Source organism: Ochotona princeps, chromosome 15 (assembly GCF_030435755.1).
Source record: "Ochotona princeps isolate mOchPri1 chromosome 15, mOchPri1.hap1, whole genome shotgun sequence".
In the NCBI taxonomy this organism is placed as follows: Eukaryota; Metazoa; Chordata; class Mammalia; order Lagomorpha; family Ochotonidae; genus Ochotona; species Ochotona princeps.
In genome coordinates, this window is record NC_080846.1 from 45,499,316 (window position 1) to 45,514,761 (window position 15,446).

Consider the following 15,446-nt stretch of genomic DNA (forward strand, 5'->3'; position numbering starts at 1 on the left):
GGGGAGGTCTGGGCCGAAGGCGGAGGAAAAGGGGAGAACTGTAGGAGGAAGGAGCAAGACTGCAGAAAAATGAAACCCGGGGCTGAGCGCGGAGGTGTAGACAGAGCGCTAGGTGTGCCCTGAGATCGGGAACAGAATCCAAGGAGACGCCAGGGGGAACGTGGGCAGAGGCGGCCGTGGGGTTGCAGAGGGGCAGCTCCGGGGCGGGTAGGGGACCGCAGGGAGCTGCTGCGGCTGAAGCGGAGGTGTGGATGAGCGGCTTGGGGGCTGCGAAGAGCCGAGGACCTGGTTCCCGCGGAGGGGCCGGGGGAAAGCGGGCACTGGGCGGGCGCCCACCGTACCAGGCTGCGCAGATTGTCCTCCTGAGACTGGACTGTGAGCGCCGCGATGCCAGTCAGAGCCCGGCGAGTGAAGTCCACGCTGCAGCGCAGGTGCAGGTGCTTGGTCCGGCAGACGGAGGCCGGAGAGGCCAGAGAACAGGAATCCACAATCTCGGGCATGGCTCTGAGGATGCCGCCGCACACAGACACTCCGACTGAGAGTCCGAAGGCCGGGCAGGGACGGAGAAAAAGAAGAGGAGAGGCTCGCGGTGCACGCCGGGAAAGCGAGTTTTCTCGAATCAGAGGAGCGTAGGGGGACGGCGAGGGCGGACCTACAAGTCCCATGGTGCAGCGCGTCGAGGCGTGCGCTTGGCTGCCTGGGAGCGAGTGTGCCGAGGGCTGTGAGGGGGACGCTGTCGGTTCCTGGCGGGAGAGACGAAGGAAAAGGCCGAGGACGTGGGGGACACTTAGAGGAGGAGAGGTTGTGGGACATGGTGAGGGATACAGCGGGGAATACAAACGGAACACTCGCTTGTTTTAACTTTAATGAAAACTGCGCTGGCAACAGGGCTGGCAGAGCCTGTGGTAGTTTGAATGTTGAGGCCGGGAGGCGGGCCTAGAAGATATAAAGGGTTTGTCAGACGATGAACTCTTGTGCAGTTCCTCGTTAGTATAGTGGTGAGTATCCCCGCCTGTCACGCGGGAGACCGGGGTTCGATTCCCCGACGGGGAGGCGCAAGTTTAAGTTTTTTTTTTCTCCCAGACGTTTCTGCTTTAAGGTGTTTGCCAGCTCGCTATGTTGAAAACCCTTGAAGCACGAGCTTGTTTCCAGTGCCATGCTGGCATTCCAGTTCAAATGAGCTCATTTCTGTCCGTTTGCAATCCTATTTAAGCACATTGTCAAGCCTCAAGAATTAAAAAAGGAATTAACATTGCCCATCTTAGGAACTGGAATGGGAAAATTCCACGATAATAGGAATGTGGAGAGGCGGCTTGCGGTTCAAATCTGGGACCCTCTGGCCTGCCTGGGAGGGTGAGGATGGGGGATGCCTGCCCTCCTAGGAGGTCTCAGGGTTGGAACTGGGGAGATGGGAGCGAGATCGGATCCCAAAAGTCCTTACAAACAAGACCTGTCATGTTGACCGCCGATGGGGGCACTCCTGAAGGCGTTTAAGCAAATGAATAACATGCATGGTCAGGTTCATGTTAAGAATACTAGTAACAGTATGAATTGAGGGAACAAAAGCTTGAGAGCCAGGGAAATTTTAAAATAGTCCAGGGAGTCTGACATAGGTTAAGTAGTAAGGATCAAGAGGAAAGATTTAAAAACAGGGAAGATACCATGTGTCATTCTAAATATAAGGAATTCAGGAAACAACAGGAGTCGGAGCAGAGATGTCCATGAGTCTTGTGGGTGTTTAAGTTCATGGCTGTGGAAAAGTGTCCGGTAGACGAACATCACATGATATGAAACTGTGACTCCAGAGAAACGCACACGTGTGTGGAAGAGCAAGTGAGGTCAAGTTGGGAGCGCCTTTATAAAAGGGCTAGAGGAAGAGGCTCTAAAATAAACTAGAAAGAATCCACTAAAATAGAAGAGCAAAATTCTCCTTTGATTTGGCAATAGGGTGGAAGTGAGGAAAGCGGTGGTTTAGTTGAAGGTGAAGCCAGAGGGGAAGGGATTAAGCAATGGAAGGCAGGGCAGCGGCCCATAGCCACTCGGTCAAGAAGCCTGGCCAGTGTCAGGAGAAACAAAGAAGAGATAGCTAGGGAGGCATGCACGTTGAGAAAGTATTTTTGTTTGTTAGTGTTTTTGTCTTTTAGGGCAAGAGAAAGTTCAATATGTTTAGGTTCAGAATAGAAATGATTTCTAGAGGAGAAAATGAACATTTAAGAAGTATGTGGGAGAGCTGATAGATTGCGCATGTTGGTACAGTTCAATTCTCTTTAACAAAAGTGATCTAACAAGTACATGTGGCACCAGTTGTAGGAAAATAGGGCGGGTATTGTGGAGGTGTTTCCTACAAGCGAAAGGAAAGCAAAATAAAACAAAAATGTTATTAATTATGAAATATGATACCTTAGATGTGCCTTTGTTACATATTAGCTGCCATTATTAGTAATAATATTATTAATTTCATAGAGCCCAAGAATTTAACTTGATCAATATTTGTGAGCATTTTTTTTGAGATTAGTAAACTTAGATGACAAATATGATACAAAAACATTGATTTAACCAAATAATACACACAAACGAATTATCCTTTTTACCTAGAATGGAGACAGGACATTGTTTTAGTAAAAAATATCATTGTCATCATCTTACATTATTGATTGTCAGGAATCCACTGGTATATGCCATTTATGTTCACAAAAAGACATTTTCAGTAAATCCCTTATCATCAGATGAATCAAAAGATGGATAGACTGCAGAAATTCTAAGATACTACTGACCTCTAAAGAGAGAGTATACAAAATGAGCAATTCACAAATGAGAGTGTTACTTATATCCGAGCATTGATTGTGAATGGTTTTAAAAAGAGACATCCCACTAAATCTATAAAAGAAAGATAATATTAGACCTTATTTATAAAAAGAAATCTCATTAAAGATAAAAAGATGGGGCCCAATGCTGTAGCCTAGCAGTTGGGGTCTTCACTTTGCACATGCTGGGATTCCATATGGGCGCTGGGTCGTGTCCCGGAGGCCCAGCTTTCCATCCAGCTTCCTGCTTGTGGCCTGGGAAAGCAATGGGGGATGGCCCAAAGCTGTGGGACCTTGCACCTGTGTGGGAGACCAGGAAGAGGCTCTGGACTCCTGGCTTTGGATTGGCACAGCTCCAGCCGTTATGGTCACTTGGAGAGTGGATTAATGGACCCAAGATCTTCCTCTCTGTTTCCTCCTCTCTGTATACCATACTTTCCAATAAAAATAAATAAGCTCTTTTTTAAAAAGATGAAAAAGATTATCTATAAAATTTCTTAAAAGAAATAGTACATTTATGAGAAGTCTTCAACAATTCATGGAAAATGCATACTTATGAGAAGATTTCTGAGATTTCAAACTTTTTGTATTAAAACAAACTTACCTTTTCTCTCTCTCTCTCTCTGTCACAGACCTTTTGAAATCCCCTGGCATTTTCAGAATGAGAAGAAATTGGCCCACCTGTGGTGCTCACCTAAGGTAAAGTCCCTATGCCTTGTGGAGTAGTTGAAAAGATGACATGAGTAGACACATGGGAAGGCCTTCACACTGTGCTTGGCGTAGTGTGTGCATTCATGGTGTACTAGTTGGTGTTGGCATTGCAATGGCTTTTCTTGGGATCATTGTGGTAGTTTTCATATTTGCATTTTCGTGTGTGTGTGTGTGTGTGTGTGTGTGTGTGTGTGTTAGCCAGAGTTTAGAAATGAGATGCAACCAAAGTTTCACTCAGCAAAACTAATCATGCTGAATTAGGCCTCAAAAAAAACTGTGCGTTGTCTCTCCAGAAACATTTTCTGTCTCTTGTTGCTGGAAATTTCCCTGGCTGGTAACTCCAGGCAGTTAATACAGTGAGGGCATGTGGATTACCTGGGAGGTGAAGGAGAAGCAAGGCAAAGGACTGCAATTGAATGCTGCCTGTGGTGAGGAAGGGCTTGGGGATTACCCTGAAGGGTTTTGAAATGGTACAGGACTTGCCTTTTAGAAAGAATTCGCAGTAGCAGCATGGAAGATAGGTTGAGGATGTGTTGGTGTGAGACATGAGACATGAAGCAGAGGAAAGAAAATAAATTTCAAAAATCATCCCTCCTTCTTCCCTCTTGCCTTGTTGCATTAGCAGGTCCTTTCTGTTTTGAGAGTATAGCTTTAGGAAATCATACTCTAAGAAGGCAAAGAGGGAAGCTGCGAGAATTATTCTGAGGGCACAGATGATGGTGGCTTGGTCCAGTGCATCAGCAGCAGCATTGCTAAGAAGTGATCAGATGCGGGGTAAATTTGGCAGGCAGAGCTACTGAGTCTGAGAGAAAGGGAGTCAGGATTAACCTTGCATTTTTGGAGAGTGTAACCTGACTGAGATGGAGTGGTTGTGGAGAAAACAGGCTGGGGAGAGGGGTGATAAACTCGGGACCCCATGTTTCACGAGTTTAGTGTGAGACGCATTTTTCCACCCAAGTGGAGATCTCGAATGAACAGTTGGATGCATTTCTAACTTCATGGAGAAAGCTGGACTAGGCTAGAGATAAGAATTCGAATGTTCACAAGCCAGCATTGTTGCATAACAAATTAAGACACCACATGCAATACTCCCTGCCTAGGGCCTGGGATAAGTAGCAGAAGATGGCCCAAGGGCTTGGGCCCCTGCTACCCGCATGGAAGACCTGGGTCAAGCTCCTGGCTTCCCTTTAGCTTAACCTGAACTATTGCAGCCATCTGTGAACCAGTGATGGAAGATCTGTCTTTCTGTTTCTTTCTCTCCCTGGAACTCTGATTTTCAAATAAATAAATAAATAAACCTTAAATTTTTTTCTATCTACTATGCATACCTACTGGTTAAATTATAAAATACCTCCAAAATACAATTCACACTTTTTTTTAATTTGTGGAAAGTATATATTTAATTAGAGGAAAGAGCGAGAAAGAGAGAGAAATCTTCCATCTGCTGGTTCACTCCTCAAATGGCCACAGGTGCCAGGGCTGGGCCAACTGAGGTCGATGACTTAGAACTCCATTCAGGAGCCTAAGTACTTGAGCCTTCTTCTGCTGTTTTCCCAGGCCTATCAGTGGTAAGTTGGATGGAGAGGGGTGGCTGGAACCCCAACACCCCAACAAGCGCCTATGTGGATGTTGACATGCAGGCAGGGCGGGGAAGGGGTCACTGTCTTCACAACACCAGCCCTTCACACCCGTTCCTTCCAGTTGTTTTTTCACATTTGACAAAGACAGTGATGACTTCAGAGATGCAAAAGAGTGAGTTAAAGGAGTGTCAGTGTTTCTTCCAGAGAGTTTTAGAGAAAAGCTGAAGTGTGAGATTTCTTACTGTGACTATCGGCTTTGTAATTCATATCATCATGCTTGTAGGTGGGTAATTTGAAAGAGTCAAAAGCAGAAAATCGGTGTTCTCTAGAGCAACCTTCCAATACAGCTTATTTTTAAAGACTCCAGAAAGGTGTGGCCAGAACATCAGGGACTTCACAAAGGTGACTTCACGCTCCTCAGCTGCTTCTTGGCAGTGGCTATACCACCCGGTGGGTCCTCACCAGCTCCACCAAGGGCCACTCCCAGGCATCTGTGGTTAGCAGCTATGCCAGGAGCTCCATCCGGGCTGAGCAGACAGGACATGGCAACACCTAGCAACCACACAGAGCTCAGCCCTGCCCCTCATCCGTGTCCTCCCACCCCCAGAAGGCTGGCGTCCTGTTGTGAGGCATCATAGTGCTGCAGGAAGGCCTCCAGGGCCCAGGACTCTGGAGTACCGCGAAAGTCACTCACCACCAGCAACAGCTGCCCAGGCCAAAGCCAGGTGGTTGGAGGTCCACATGCAGGCTCAACAGCAGGTTGTCTAGCTTCAGGTCCCTGTGCTCCCCTGTGTGCATGGCAGTAGGACACCACTGCCAGGTTCTGGGTGAACCTGATCTCATCCTCCCCCAGGGTTGCCCTGCTCCAACACTTGGTGCTGGAGACTGCCCAGTCCCATGAGCTCCAGCACCAACAACACATGCTTGTCTATGTGTCTCACCCCCAAGAGCCAGGCGATTCTTGTGATGGTAGCACCCAGTGTAATCTGGCCCAGCCTCAGCTGGTGCAGGTATTTGGTGGAAATGAAGCAGAAGATGCAAGATCTCTGTCCTTGTCTCTCTGCCTTTCAAACAAAAGCAGAAAAATAAGTAAATGTCTGAAAAAAAGGGTTTATTTTTGTGCCCAAATATTTGGAAATGTGGGCATTTTCCCATAATCTGCTTTTTTCCTTGAACATGACACAGTTTGTAACAAGAAGCGGAATCACAAACCACAGAGTGAAGTTCAGGCACTTCTATTGGCAAAACCCAGATGGTCTCATGGTAGGATAAACCTCGTAGAGACAATATTACAGCAGCAGTGACTCTGCCCTACCCCCGGCCTGTGTGTGTGTGTGTGTGTGTGTGTGTCTCAGGACTGGGGGTGGGCGGATAGGTTATGAATTAATGCTGTCAGGGTGACAGGATTCACTTTGGATTAACAGAAAGAACAACCTCGGAGGATGGGGACTCGATCCTCGATCCCCATGTGGCACAGGGCTGGAGGGAGGACCCGAGCAGTGACTAGTGCTGCTTCTCTGGCTCCAGCCCAGGACAGCTGCACAGCCAATGGAGGGCACACACAGAGAAACAAAAGGCAGACCTGCGGGAGGCTGGTGGCACCGCACTCCCACCTGCTGTCCGCTGTGGGCACAGGCTGGCTCCCTGAGACTGACAGAACTGGCAGAACTCAGCTTTGTGTATTCTTCCTGTGCAGTCTCTCCTTTCCTAGACAGGGAGAAGAGACTGGAGAGGTAGGTCCAAATTTAGAATTAGAACACAAACCTGTACATGCTAAGAGGCCAATTGAACAGAACACTAGAGAGACAGATCAGCTTTGCCTCACCATTCTGCATGCTAAACACGAAAGAGGTGGTTGAAATCATTTCTTCTAGTTTCCTGTCCATTGGAGGCTGTGGTTGCCCTTCTTCTTCCACACCATACATCAAAATTGCTCTTGTTTTTGGCAATAACCTTCATGCTGATAACACCAAAGGCCTCTCCTCAGCCCTCATCTGGCAACAGCATTTCCCTGCTCATTGAAATTTTATCTTCTGAGTCATGCATTCCCTTGGCTCCAAGGCTAAGAAGTGGCTGCCCTCTAGTCCTTCCCTCAGGTAGTGTGTTGCCACACAGGATGCCCTTGCCACACTGCTGCTGAAGGTGAACACTCTTGCAAAGTATCATTACTGACACGTCCTATCTGTCCCAGTTCTCTATTGCTGTAACAGAATTCCCAAGGCCAGGTCATTCATCTGACTCACAGGTCTGGAGGTGGAGAAGTCCAAGACCCCAGCCCTGCACATACTCGGCTTCTGGTGAGGTTATGAAAACAGGGCAGAGGGCATCACATGGGAAGGTTGAGCAAGCAGGCTGGCTTGGGTTTCCTTCTCTTCTAAAGTTCCTAAAGTCACTGTGGGAAACACACCCTCACGGCCTCATCTAATCCTGCTCACCTCCCCGAGGTACCTCCTCCAAATGCCATGAATGTATACCTTTGGGGATTCAGTTTCCAACACATGAACTTTTTGGAGGGCGCATTCATACCGTTGCACTGATCCATTTATAAAACTGCCCATATCGTAAATGTATAGCTTAATGAGCTGCATAAGCACCCCTACTGTAATCAGCTCCCACATCAGAAACAGAAACTATACCACCGTCCCACTGGAGGCAGTGTTACGTTTTCTTCACGTGTATATAAATCCCACTCCCCTGGGTAACACTTGCCGGTGGTTTACATATCACTTTGATGCATTTGGCCATGTCTGTTTCCTTTATATCCATGGAAACACACAATATGCACTCTCATGCCTGGTTCCTTTAGCTCAGCATGCTGTTGGTGAGGCTCCTGTCTTTCTGTGTGCACATCTAGATTCTGCATTCTCACTGCTGAATTGCCCTCCATTTATCCCACTATAGATGGATAATTGGGTGAATTTGCTTCTGGGTAATTACGAAGGTGCTATGGACATACCAATACATGTCTGTTGGTAAATAGATTATAGCTAGGCTTTTTAAAAAATTTTAAATGTGATGCTTTAAAATCTGGACACTTTAACTCATGCCAGGAAATTTCCTCTGAGACTGCTGCAGCCAGAAATCATCTTTGCAGCGTCTGGGTTCTGTAGTTTTTGATGCACATCCAACAATCTTCCAGCTTGAGCCAGACGAAAGGAAAGGTGGGTGCGGCAGAAAGGGAGGCTGTTTCCAAGTTACAAGAAAAAAAATTCTTGGCAACTGCGACTCTGGATCGTACTTTATTTCCCTCTCAGCCACTTGTGCTTGTGAGCCTCAGCTATACTCTTTGTTTTGTTTTCTGACTCAGAAATTCAGGCTTAGTTTATATTCTGCCTCCTAAGCCAGGATATTTCAGCTCAGCGAATAGTTACACCTTTCATTCTCATGGCATAAAGTATGAGTAGAGTTTGACAAGTCTGCAGGGTCTCATTTCCAAAATCCGTGTATCTGTCAGTCGGCTTCCTACCCACTTTCTCTTTTTCTCATATTCTTTTCTTAATTGTATAAATTTTATTTTTGATAATCTTTACATATTTGATTAGGGTGCAAAGGGTCAAGGACTAGAGGAAAGTGGATGAGATCATTGTTTTCACACTGTCTTCTTTTCTTCCTGTATTTGGGGGGAGGGGAGAGATAAGGGGAAAAACCATACCCAGCCTCCCAACCATCCCAGGGTCCCCACTGTGTGACATGCTCCGAGGGTCCTGCTGAAGTGATTTTGATAGTTCAACAGTTCTGTATTGCTGCCGGTCTTGCCACTCCAATCATGATGAAATCTCTCCAGAGTCCACTGGCTGATGTAGTCCCACTTAGAGACCCCGTTTGACCATGTATTAACTGCCAAGACTTGACTGAGGTAGTTGATCAATTAATTGTCGTCTGTCCTCTGTTATGGTACCAGGTGTCCTCTGCAGGCTCCAGTGTACTGCCATATCCTCTATGTGCACCTGGATATGCTGTGCACTGCTCTAAGCACTGAGGAGGCCCAGCTCTGACACATGCATTCCACTGTCAGACCATAGAACCTGCAATTTTCTCCATGGTTGGAGTTCTTAGTCCAGCGGTTCAGTTGGGGGGATTCCCAAAGAAACCTTATCTGAGGTGATCCCAGACGTGATTCTTGTGTATACAAGCCAATACATGGTCCAGCACAGTCCATCACCCAAATTGACCTTCTCACACACTGTTAAGTGCAATTGCTGGATCAGTTGTCTCCAGCCCTGTCTTCTACACAAACTAATGGATGTTGCAGTCCAACCCAGTCCTGCCAGTCACACACTTGACACCTGCGCAAAACAGTGGGAGTTGTAACCTGGTCAGAGTGATCTGCAATAACCCCCACAAGACCTGCCCCCTGCCCTAGTTGCACTTGCTGATATATACAGCAGACTGGTTCAGTCTGTTCCACATCCCATTCAACTCTCATGCGTGTCACTGGCCATTGAAGCCTAGTTCAATCCAACAAGCCCCACTATCCAGCCCACACATGCACCAGGAGGTGCCACTCTCTATCTAGCCATGCCTGTCCTAGTCCTGGTTCTCATGCTCACCAGTCGAAATGGCAACCAAAGAGGGAGGTGCCCACTGTTTCCCTAATGGGTTTACTCCTACTCCCAGATCTAGCACTCTCCAGGTGGTACTGCAGTTTAGCTCAACAAAGTTTGCCTCCCATGCCAGCATCTGCAGCATCTGCATAAGCCTCACCCACTCTGGCTTATGCATGCACCAGTAGGTACAGTCCGCTCAGCCTGGCTTGTCCCCAATCCAAGTTACATGCAGGCCAACAGGTGTTATAGCCCTGCCCAACCTGGTCTGCCCCCAATCAAAGCTCTCATGCTCACCAGTGGGAGTAGTGGCCCAGCAGGGGATCTCCCTGCAGCCCCCCTACCAGGTTTGCCCACTCTCCCCCAGGTCTCACATGTGCTGGTTGGGCATTGTGGCCCAGTTTGGCATGGCCTGCCTCTCCTTGGCATTTGCCAGTGGGTGCTGTAGCCTGGCTTGATCCAACCTGCCCCCAGTTCTAGCTCATGCTGGTGAGGACTACAGCCTAGCTAACCCAGCCAGCCCCAGTCCCAGCCCTAATGTGAATTGACTGGTATTGCGGCCCAACCTGGCATGACCCACACATCATTCTGGCTCTCGGATTTGCCAGCAGATGATATGAATTTGCCCTACCCTGGCTTGCCCCAGACCTGTGCCAAAGGTAAGCCCATGGGTACTGTAACCTGGCCTGGTCTGGGCTGCTACCTATTGTGGTTCTTATGCTTACTTGCAGGGACTGTATCCCAACAGAGGAGTTGCCAAGCTCTTCCATCAGAACCTCTCCCAATGCCAGATCTCACGCACACCAGTGGGTCCATAGGCTGGCCCTACTTAGTCCACCTCCTGTCCTAGCAGAAACAGTGGCCTTTCCTGACTGGCTCTCACCCAATTCCATTTCTTACTGTTGGGTGCTACAATCCAGCCAAGCCTGGTCCACACCCAGACTAGCTCATGCATGGCTCAGCAGGGGCAGAGACCTAGCCCAGCCTGTCCTACACCCACCCTGGTTCTCACAGCCACCAGTAGGTGCTGGAGTCTAGACAAGTCTGGCACACCCCAGACCCAGTCCAACCTTATGCTAAGGGACACTGTCTGTGTCCAAACCAGAACGCAGCCCCGCCTCTGGCCCCCACTCTCACCAGTGGGAACCACAACCCAGTCAGGGTGTCCCCTTAGCTCCCCAACCTGGCCTGATCCCAGCCACAGATCTTTTGTGTGCCAGTGATTGCTCTGATCCAGCTTGGCATAGCCCTTCCCTTGTCTTGGCCTTTGCCTTTGGATGCTGTTGCCTGGCCTGGCCCAGCCAACCCCCAGTCCTAACTTTTGCTGGTTGGTGCTGCAACCTGGCCCTCCTCAGTCTGCTCTTATCCCTAGTTCATGCAAACCAGTAGGTATGACAGCCTAACCCAGCATGACCGGCACGCCCTCCTGATTTCTGCACTTGCCAGTGTGCTATGGTTTGTCCCCTTGCAAAACCAACTCACACACGTGGTTGACAGAAGGAGCTACCCTGCTCAGCCTACCCAGCACCCAGGCCTGGACCACGTGCTCATCAGCTGAAGCTATGACCCACTAGGGGAGTTTCCCAGGTTCCCCCGTTCAGGCCACTCCCAGACCCAGATCTCACACATGCCAGTGGTTGCTTGGTCATTACCCAGCATGGACTGCCCGCTTCGTCTCAGCCTTTGTATGAGCTAGTGTAGCCCGGCCTACCCCACACCCTGTTTTAGGGTACTCATGTGGGTACTGAAGCCTGGACCTGCTCTGCTTGTTCCCAACCCCAGTACTGGTGAGCATTGGTGTGTGCCATGGTCAGCCCATCACCAACCCAACTCTCAAGCTAACCAGTGGGACTTGGGCCCACATATCCCCTGCAGAATTCAACCCCAGACCTGGTTCTCTTGTGTGCTGATTGGTGTCATGGTCCAGTCTAATGTGACCCATCTCCTGATCCAACACTCACTATCAGCTACTGGAATCTAGCCCTGCTAGACAGGACCCCAAACACAACTTGCGTGTGCACTGGTGTTTGGTGGTCAGCCATGTTCCATGCTAACAAGTCCAACCCAGGACTCCCATCTGGGCTGGTGTATCAGTCTGCCCCGTGAAGATCTTCAGGTCTCAGTCTCCTCGCTTATCTGCAAGTACATTGGCCCTGTCGTTGGGTGTCCCTTAGGATTCATTCCTCACCTACACGAACAGTGGCTTTATCCATGGATGTACCTAGGCAGTAATTGATAACCCCAAGACCCCAGAGCTCACTGCTGAGTGGCCAGCGGGTGGAACCTCGGTACCAGTTGATGCTCTGGTCTCCCACAAGCCCAGGACCCACCCTTGCCTAGCAGTGGTAGACAGGGAACTAGGATCCCCAGCAGGAAGTCTGACCTGGCCCTGGTTCTCCCAGCCAGAGCCACATAGCCTGGAGAGTAAGGTCCCACTATCTCTTGCTTTGTCAACAAAGCAGGTTCCTGTCCTGGACCTGTGAAATATGGTTGCCCAAGTGTAGACCACTCTGAGAGGTAGCCCTCCCTGCTGAACATTGTCCTTACTGCACATCTGTGATGGAGGAAGTAGCTACTGTTTAGTAAGAAAACGTCTTAAAATTTTGAGAAACAGTTGGGAAAAAGGAGAAAAAGAGAGAGATGTTATGCCTCCTTGTTTCTACTCTTCTAGTGTAACCATGTGGCCTTTTGTGGTCCATTGTCATGATTTTTCACGTTTGTACTATTGGTAAGAAACTTTACTGTTAAAAATGTTCCCCAATGGGGCAGACCTTTCTTTGGTCTAGGGTTGGGACATCAGTTAGGAAACCTGTGTTGCCCTCCAGCTTCCTGCTAATACAAAACCTGGGAAGTAGTGGTGATTTCAGTGACCAGCAACCCATATGGGAGACCTAGATTGAACTCCTGGCCCCTTGGTATAGTCTCAGCCTCACCCAGCCCTGGCCCAACCACTGCAGGTATATGGGGAGTGAACCAGCAGCTCTCTGTCATAAATACAGTTTGAAAATTTTTTAATTTTTTAAATTTTTATTGTATTTTTGACAATCTTTACATAGTTAATTAGGGTAAAAAGGTTCAAGGGCTATAGGAAAGTAGGTAAGACTATTGTTTCCATATTGTTTCCTTCATGTATCTGAGGTAAAGGGGGATATTGGGGATCTAGCTCACATGAGGCCCACAGGTGTTGTAGCCCTGCTTAGTCTGGTCTACCCCCATCCCAGCTCATGCTCTCCAGTGGGAGTAGCTGTCCAGCAAGGGAACCTCCCCATGTTCCCCCTGCCGGCTCTGCCCCCTCCCTCCCTGGTTCTCAAGCATGCTAGTTTTGCACTGCAGTCACATCCAGTACAGGCAACCTCACCTTGGCATTCCGTATTGTGCACTGGTTTTTGTCGCGACCATACCTGGCTCGAACCTAGCTTTGCTCTGGCCAGGCTTGACTATACTATAGATATTTTAGGAGAGAATCAGTTTCTCCCTCCTTCTCTATCTCTATCACTCTGCCTTTCAGAAAATAGACAGATAAATCTTTTTAAAATAACAAAAATACAGTGTTCCCCAAGCAAGTGATGAAACACTGTCTGATGTTCCTAAGTTCCTTTAGCATACAAGCAACATGGTTGATCCACAATAGACACCAAAGGACTGCAAGAAAGGAGGGCAGGGAAAAGAAGCAAACAAAGGGCAGCAGAAAGAAAGACATGTCTTGAAGCTGGGTTTGTTGCTTGATCTAAGAGGGCTTAGTTTCTCAGGATTCCTCAGTGTTTCACTCACAGGGATTACATTATGATTTTTTTTAAAACTTTAGCAGGGTGGGAGATTGATATGCATTTGGTAGTCTGTAATGTGAATTTTGAATGGTAATCTTTTCTTAGGCTAGGGGTATGTAGAACTTGTGGTATTGGCCAGTGGAAATTGACATTTTGCAATCAATTTGCCTTTTAATTCTGCTCTTAAGAAACACAATAGAAAAAGCTTTGCGGATTCTTTTGCATTTTTAAACCTTGCATTGAACCATCATCATTGCTCCAGGTCCTATCCCTTGGTCTGTACTTGAAGAATTCCAGACCTCCCCAAACTCTGAGGCAAAAGGAAATAGGCACTCATGGCATACATGAACATGTCTGTGAGGTGTTGTCAGGCAGCATTTATAGAGACCAAAAAAACATGGAGTCCCACTTGCATGGGGGAAATTCATAAACTTGTTGGGGAAATGGGCACCATAAAGTGAAACCACTGAAGACTAGCATGCCCTTCTGGTAGGATGGGACTACATGTCCATAACCCCATCATTAAGTCAGAAGATGCACTGAGCTGGGCCTAGTGCAGTAGCCTAGCATCTAAAGTCCTTGCCTTGAATATGCTGGGATCCCATATGGGCGGTGGTTCTAATCCCAACAGCCCTACTTCCCATCCAGCTCCATACTTGCGGGACGGCGGTGGAGGACTGTCAAAGCCTTGGGTTCCTGCACCTGCCTGGGAGACCCAGATGAAGCTCTGGTCTCCTGGCTTCTGATTGGGACAGCTCCAGCCATTGCAGCTACTTGGGGAATGAATCATCGGACAGAAGGTCTTCCTTTCTGTCCCTCCTCCCTCTGTATATCTGACTTTGCAATAGAAAATAAAATAAATCTTTTTTTAAAATGCACTGAGCCCACATAACCAACCACATACCCTAGTAACACGGCACACTGTGGAGTCTGCCCTTGTGATGGCAGGGCTGACTCATAGGTGCTGTGTCTGGCTTCTTGCCACTGTCCAATACCACAAGTACCACATATCACTAGTCCTGGCAAAGATTAACATTCAAAGTTCAATGTGCGGTTTCTACTGAGTTTGTTTCACCCTCCCACTATCCTAGAGTCATAAAATCATAGCATACATTGAACCCTTGTAAGTTGTCTGTCTCCTGGGGTACAGGTACATAATGCTGTAGAACTTTAATGGAGAAATCAGTGAGCATTCTCTTGGATGCGAAGAGGGCTGCATGGAAATATAATGCAAAGATCATGCATTTTTTAACTTGCTCATTAATGTCAAAGAGATTGAGGCACACCCAAGGAAGTGTTGGCAAAATCTTGACATATACTCACATAATTATTGTCTTAAGGCTCAAAATATATTGAGGGAAAGATTCATTGTCAACATGGTGAATATAAATCTTTTTTTTTCCCTTCTATTTTATTTTTAATTTTATAATTCCATAGGTTCTTTTTTTTATTAATTATTTTGCATTATGTGACAGTTTCATAGGCTCTGGGAATCCCCCCCCCACGCCCCTCCCCCCTGGTGGCTTCCTCCACCTTGATGCAGTATTACAGTTCAAATTCAATCAAGATTCTTTCCTTGTAAACATATACCAAGTATAAAGTCCAGCTATTTATTGTCCAGATGGGTTGAACAGTCTCTTGGGGAGACCATTTCTGGTCTGTTGTTAGAGCTGGCAGAATATCATCCCATTCAACCAAGAGTCCCGACATAACATCAACAGCAATTTGCAACATTATGGAATTGACATGGTTGTGGGTAACCAGTGTGTTACCAAAAAAAAAAAAAGAAAGAAAAAAAAAAAAGAAAGCAAGTTCTTAACCACAACCTATGATTAGCCCATTGACATTTCAGTTTTAGTTTTATATACAGAACCGACTGCTATATACCTTAAAATGGCTATAAGGTACCATTCAGCTGTCTCGTGTCTATTTCATTTTAGTATTTAGCCATTTGTTGTGTTGAAGTATAATTTTGCTGATCTTGGCAGATTTTAGGGTAATCTAGACTGACTTGTAACTCTAACAAGACATTTGTCGACA

The 15,446-nt window shown here is 47.4% G+C and overlaps 1 protein-coding gene, 1 long non-coding RNA gene and 1 other non-coding gene across 4 annotated transcripts in view; 2 read left to right on the forward strand and 1 right to left on the reverse strand.

Annotated features, from left to right (window-relative positions):
* Positions 1-526, reverse strand: part of LTA4H (leukotriene A4 hydrolase) — a 39,816-nt gene extending 39,290 nt beyond the window's left edge. For both annotated transcript variants that reach the window (XM_058673061.1, XM_058673062.1), the window contains exon 1: positions 342-526. In XM_058673061.1, the coding sequence (XP_058529044.1) occupies positions 342-500 (159 nt within the window). In that variant the 5' untranslated portion in view covers positions 501-526. The remainder of the gene's footprint in view (positions 1-341) is intronic.
* A 198-nt stretch (positions 527-724) lies between these two features.
* Positions 725-15,446, forward strand: part of LOC131482023 (uncharacterized) — a 79,144-nt gene continuing 64,422 nt past the window's right edge. Inside the window, exons 1-2 of the long non-coding RNA XR_009246712.1 lie at positions 725-998; positions 3,437-3,503. This is a non-coding gene — a long non-coding RNA (uncharacterized LOC131482023). The remainder of the gene's footprint in view (positions 999-3,436; positions 3,504-15,446) is intronic.
* On the forward strand, positions 982-1,053 carry TRNAD-GUC (transfer RNA aspartic acid (anticodon GUC)). The gene has a single exon. It is a non-coding gene; the product is annotated as a tRNA-Asp (tRNA).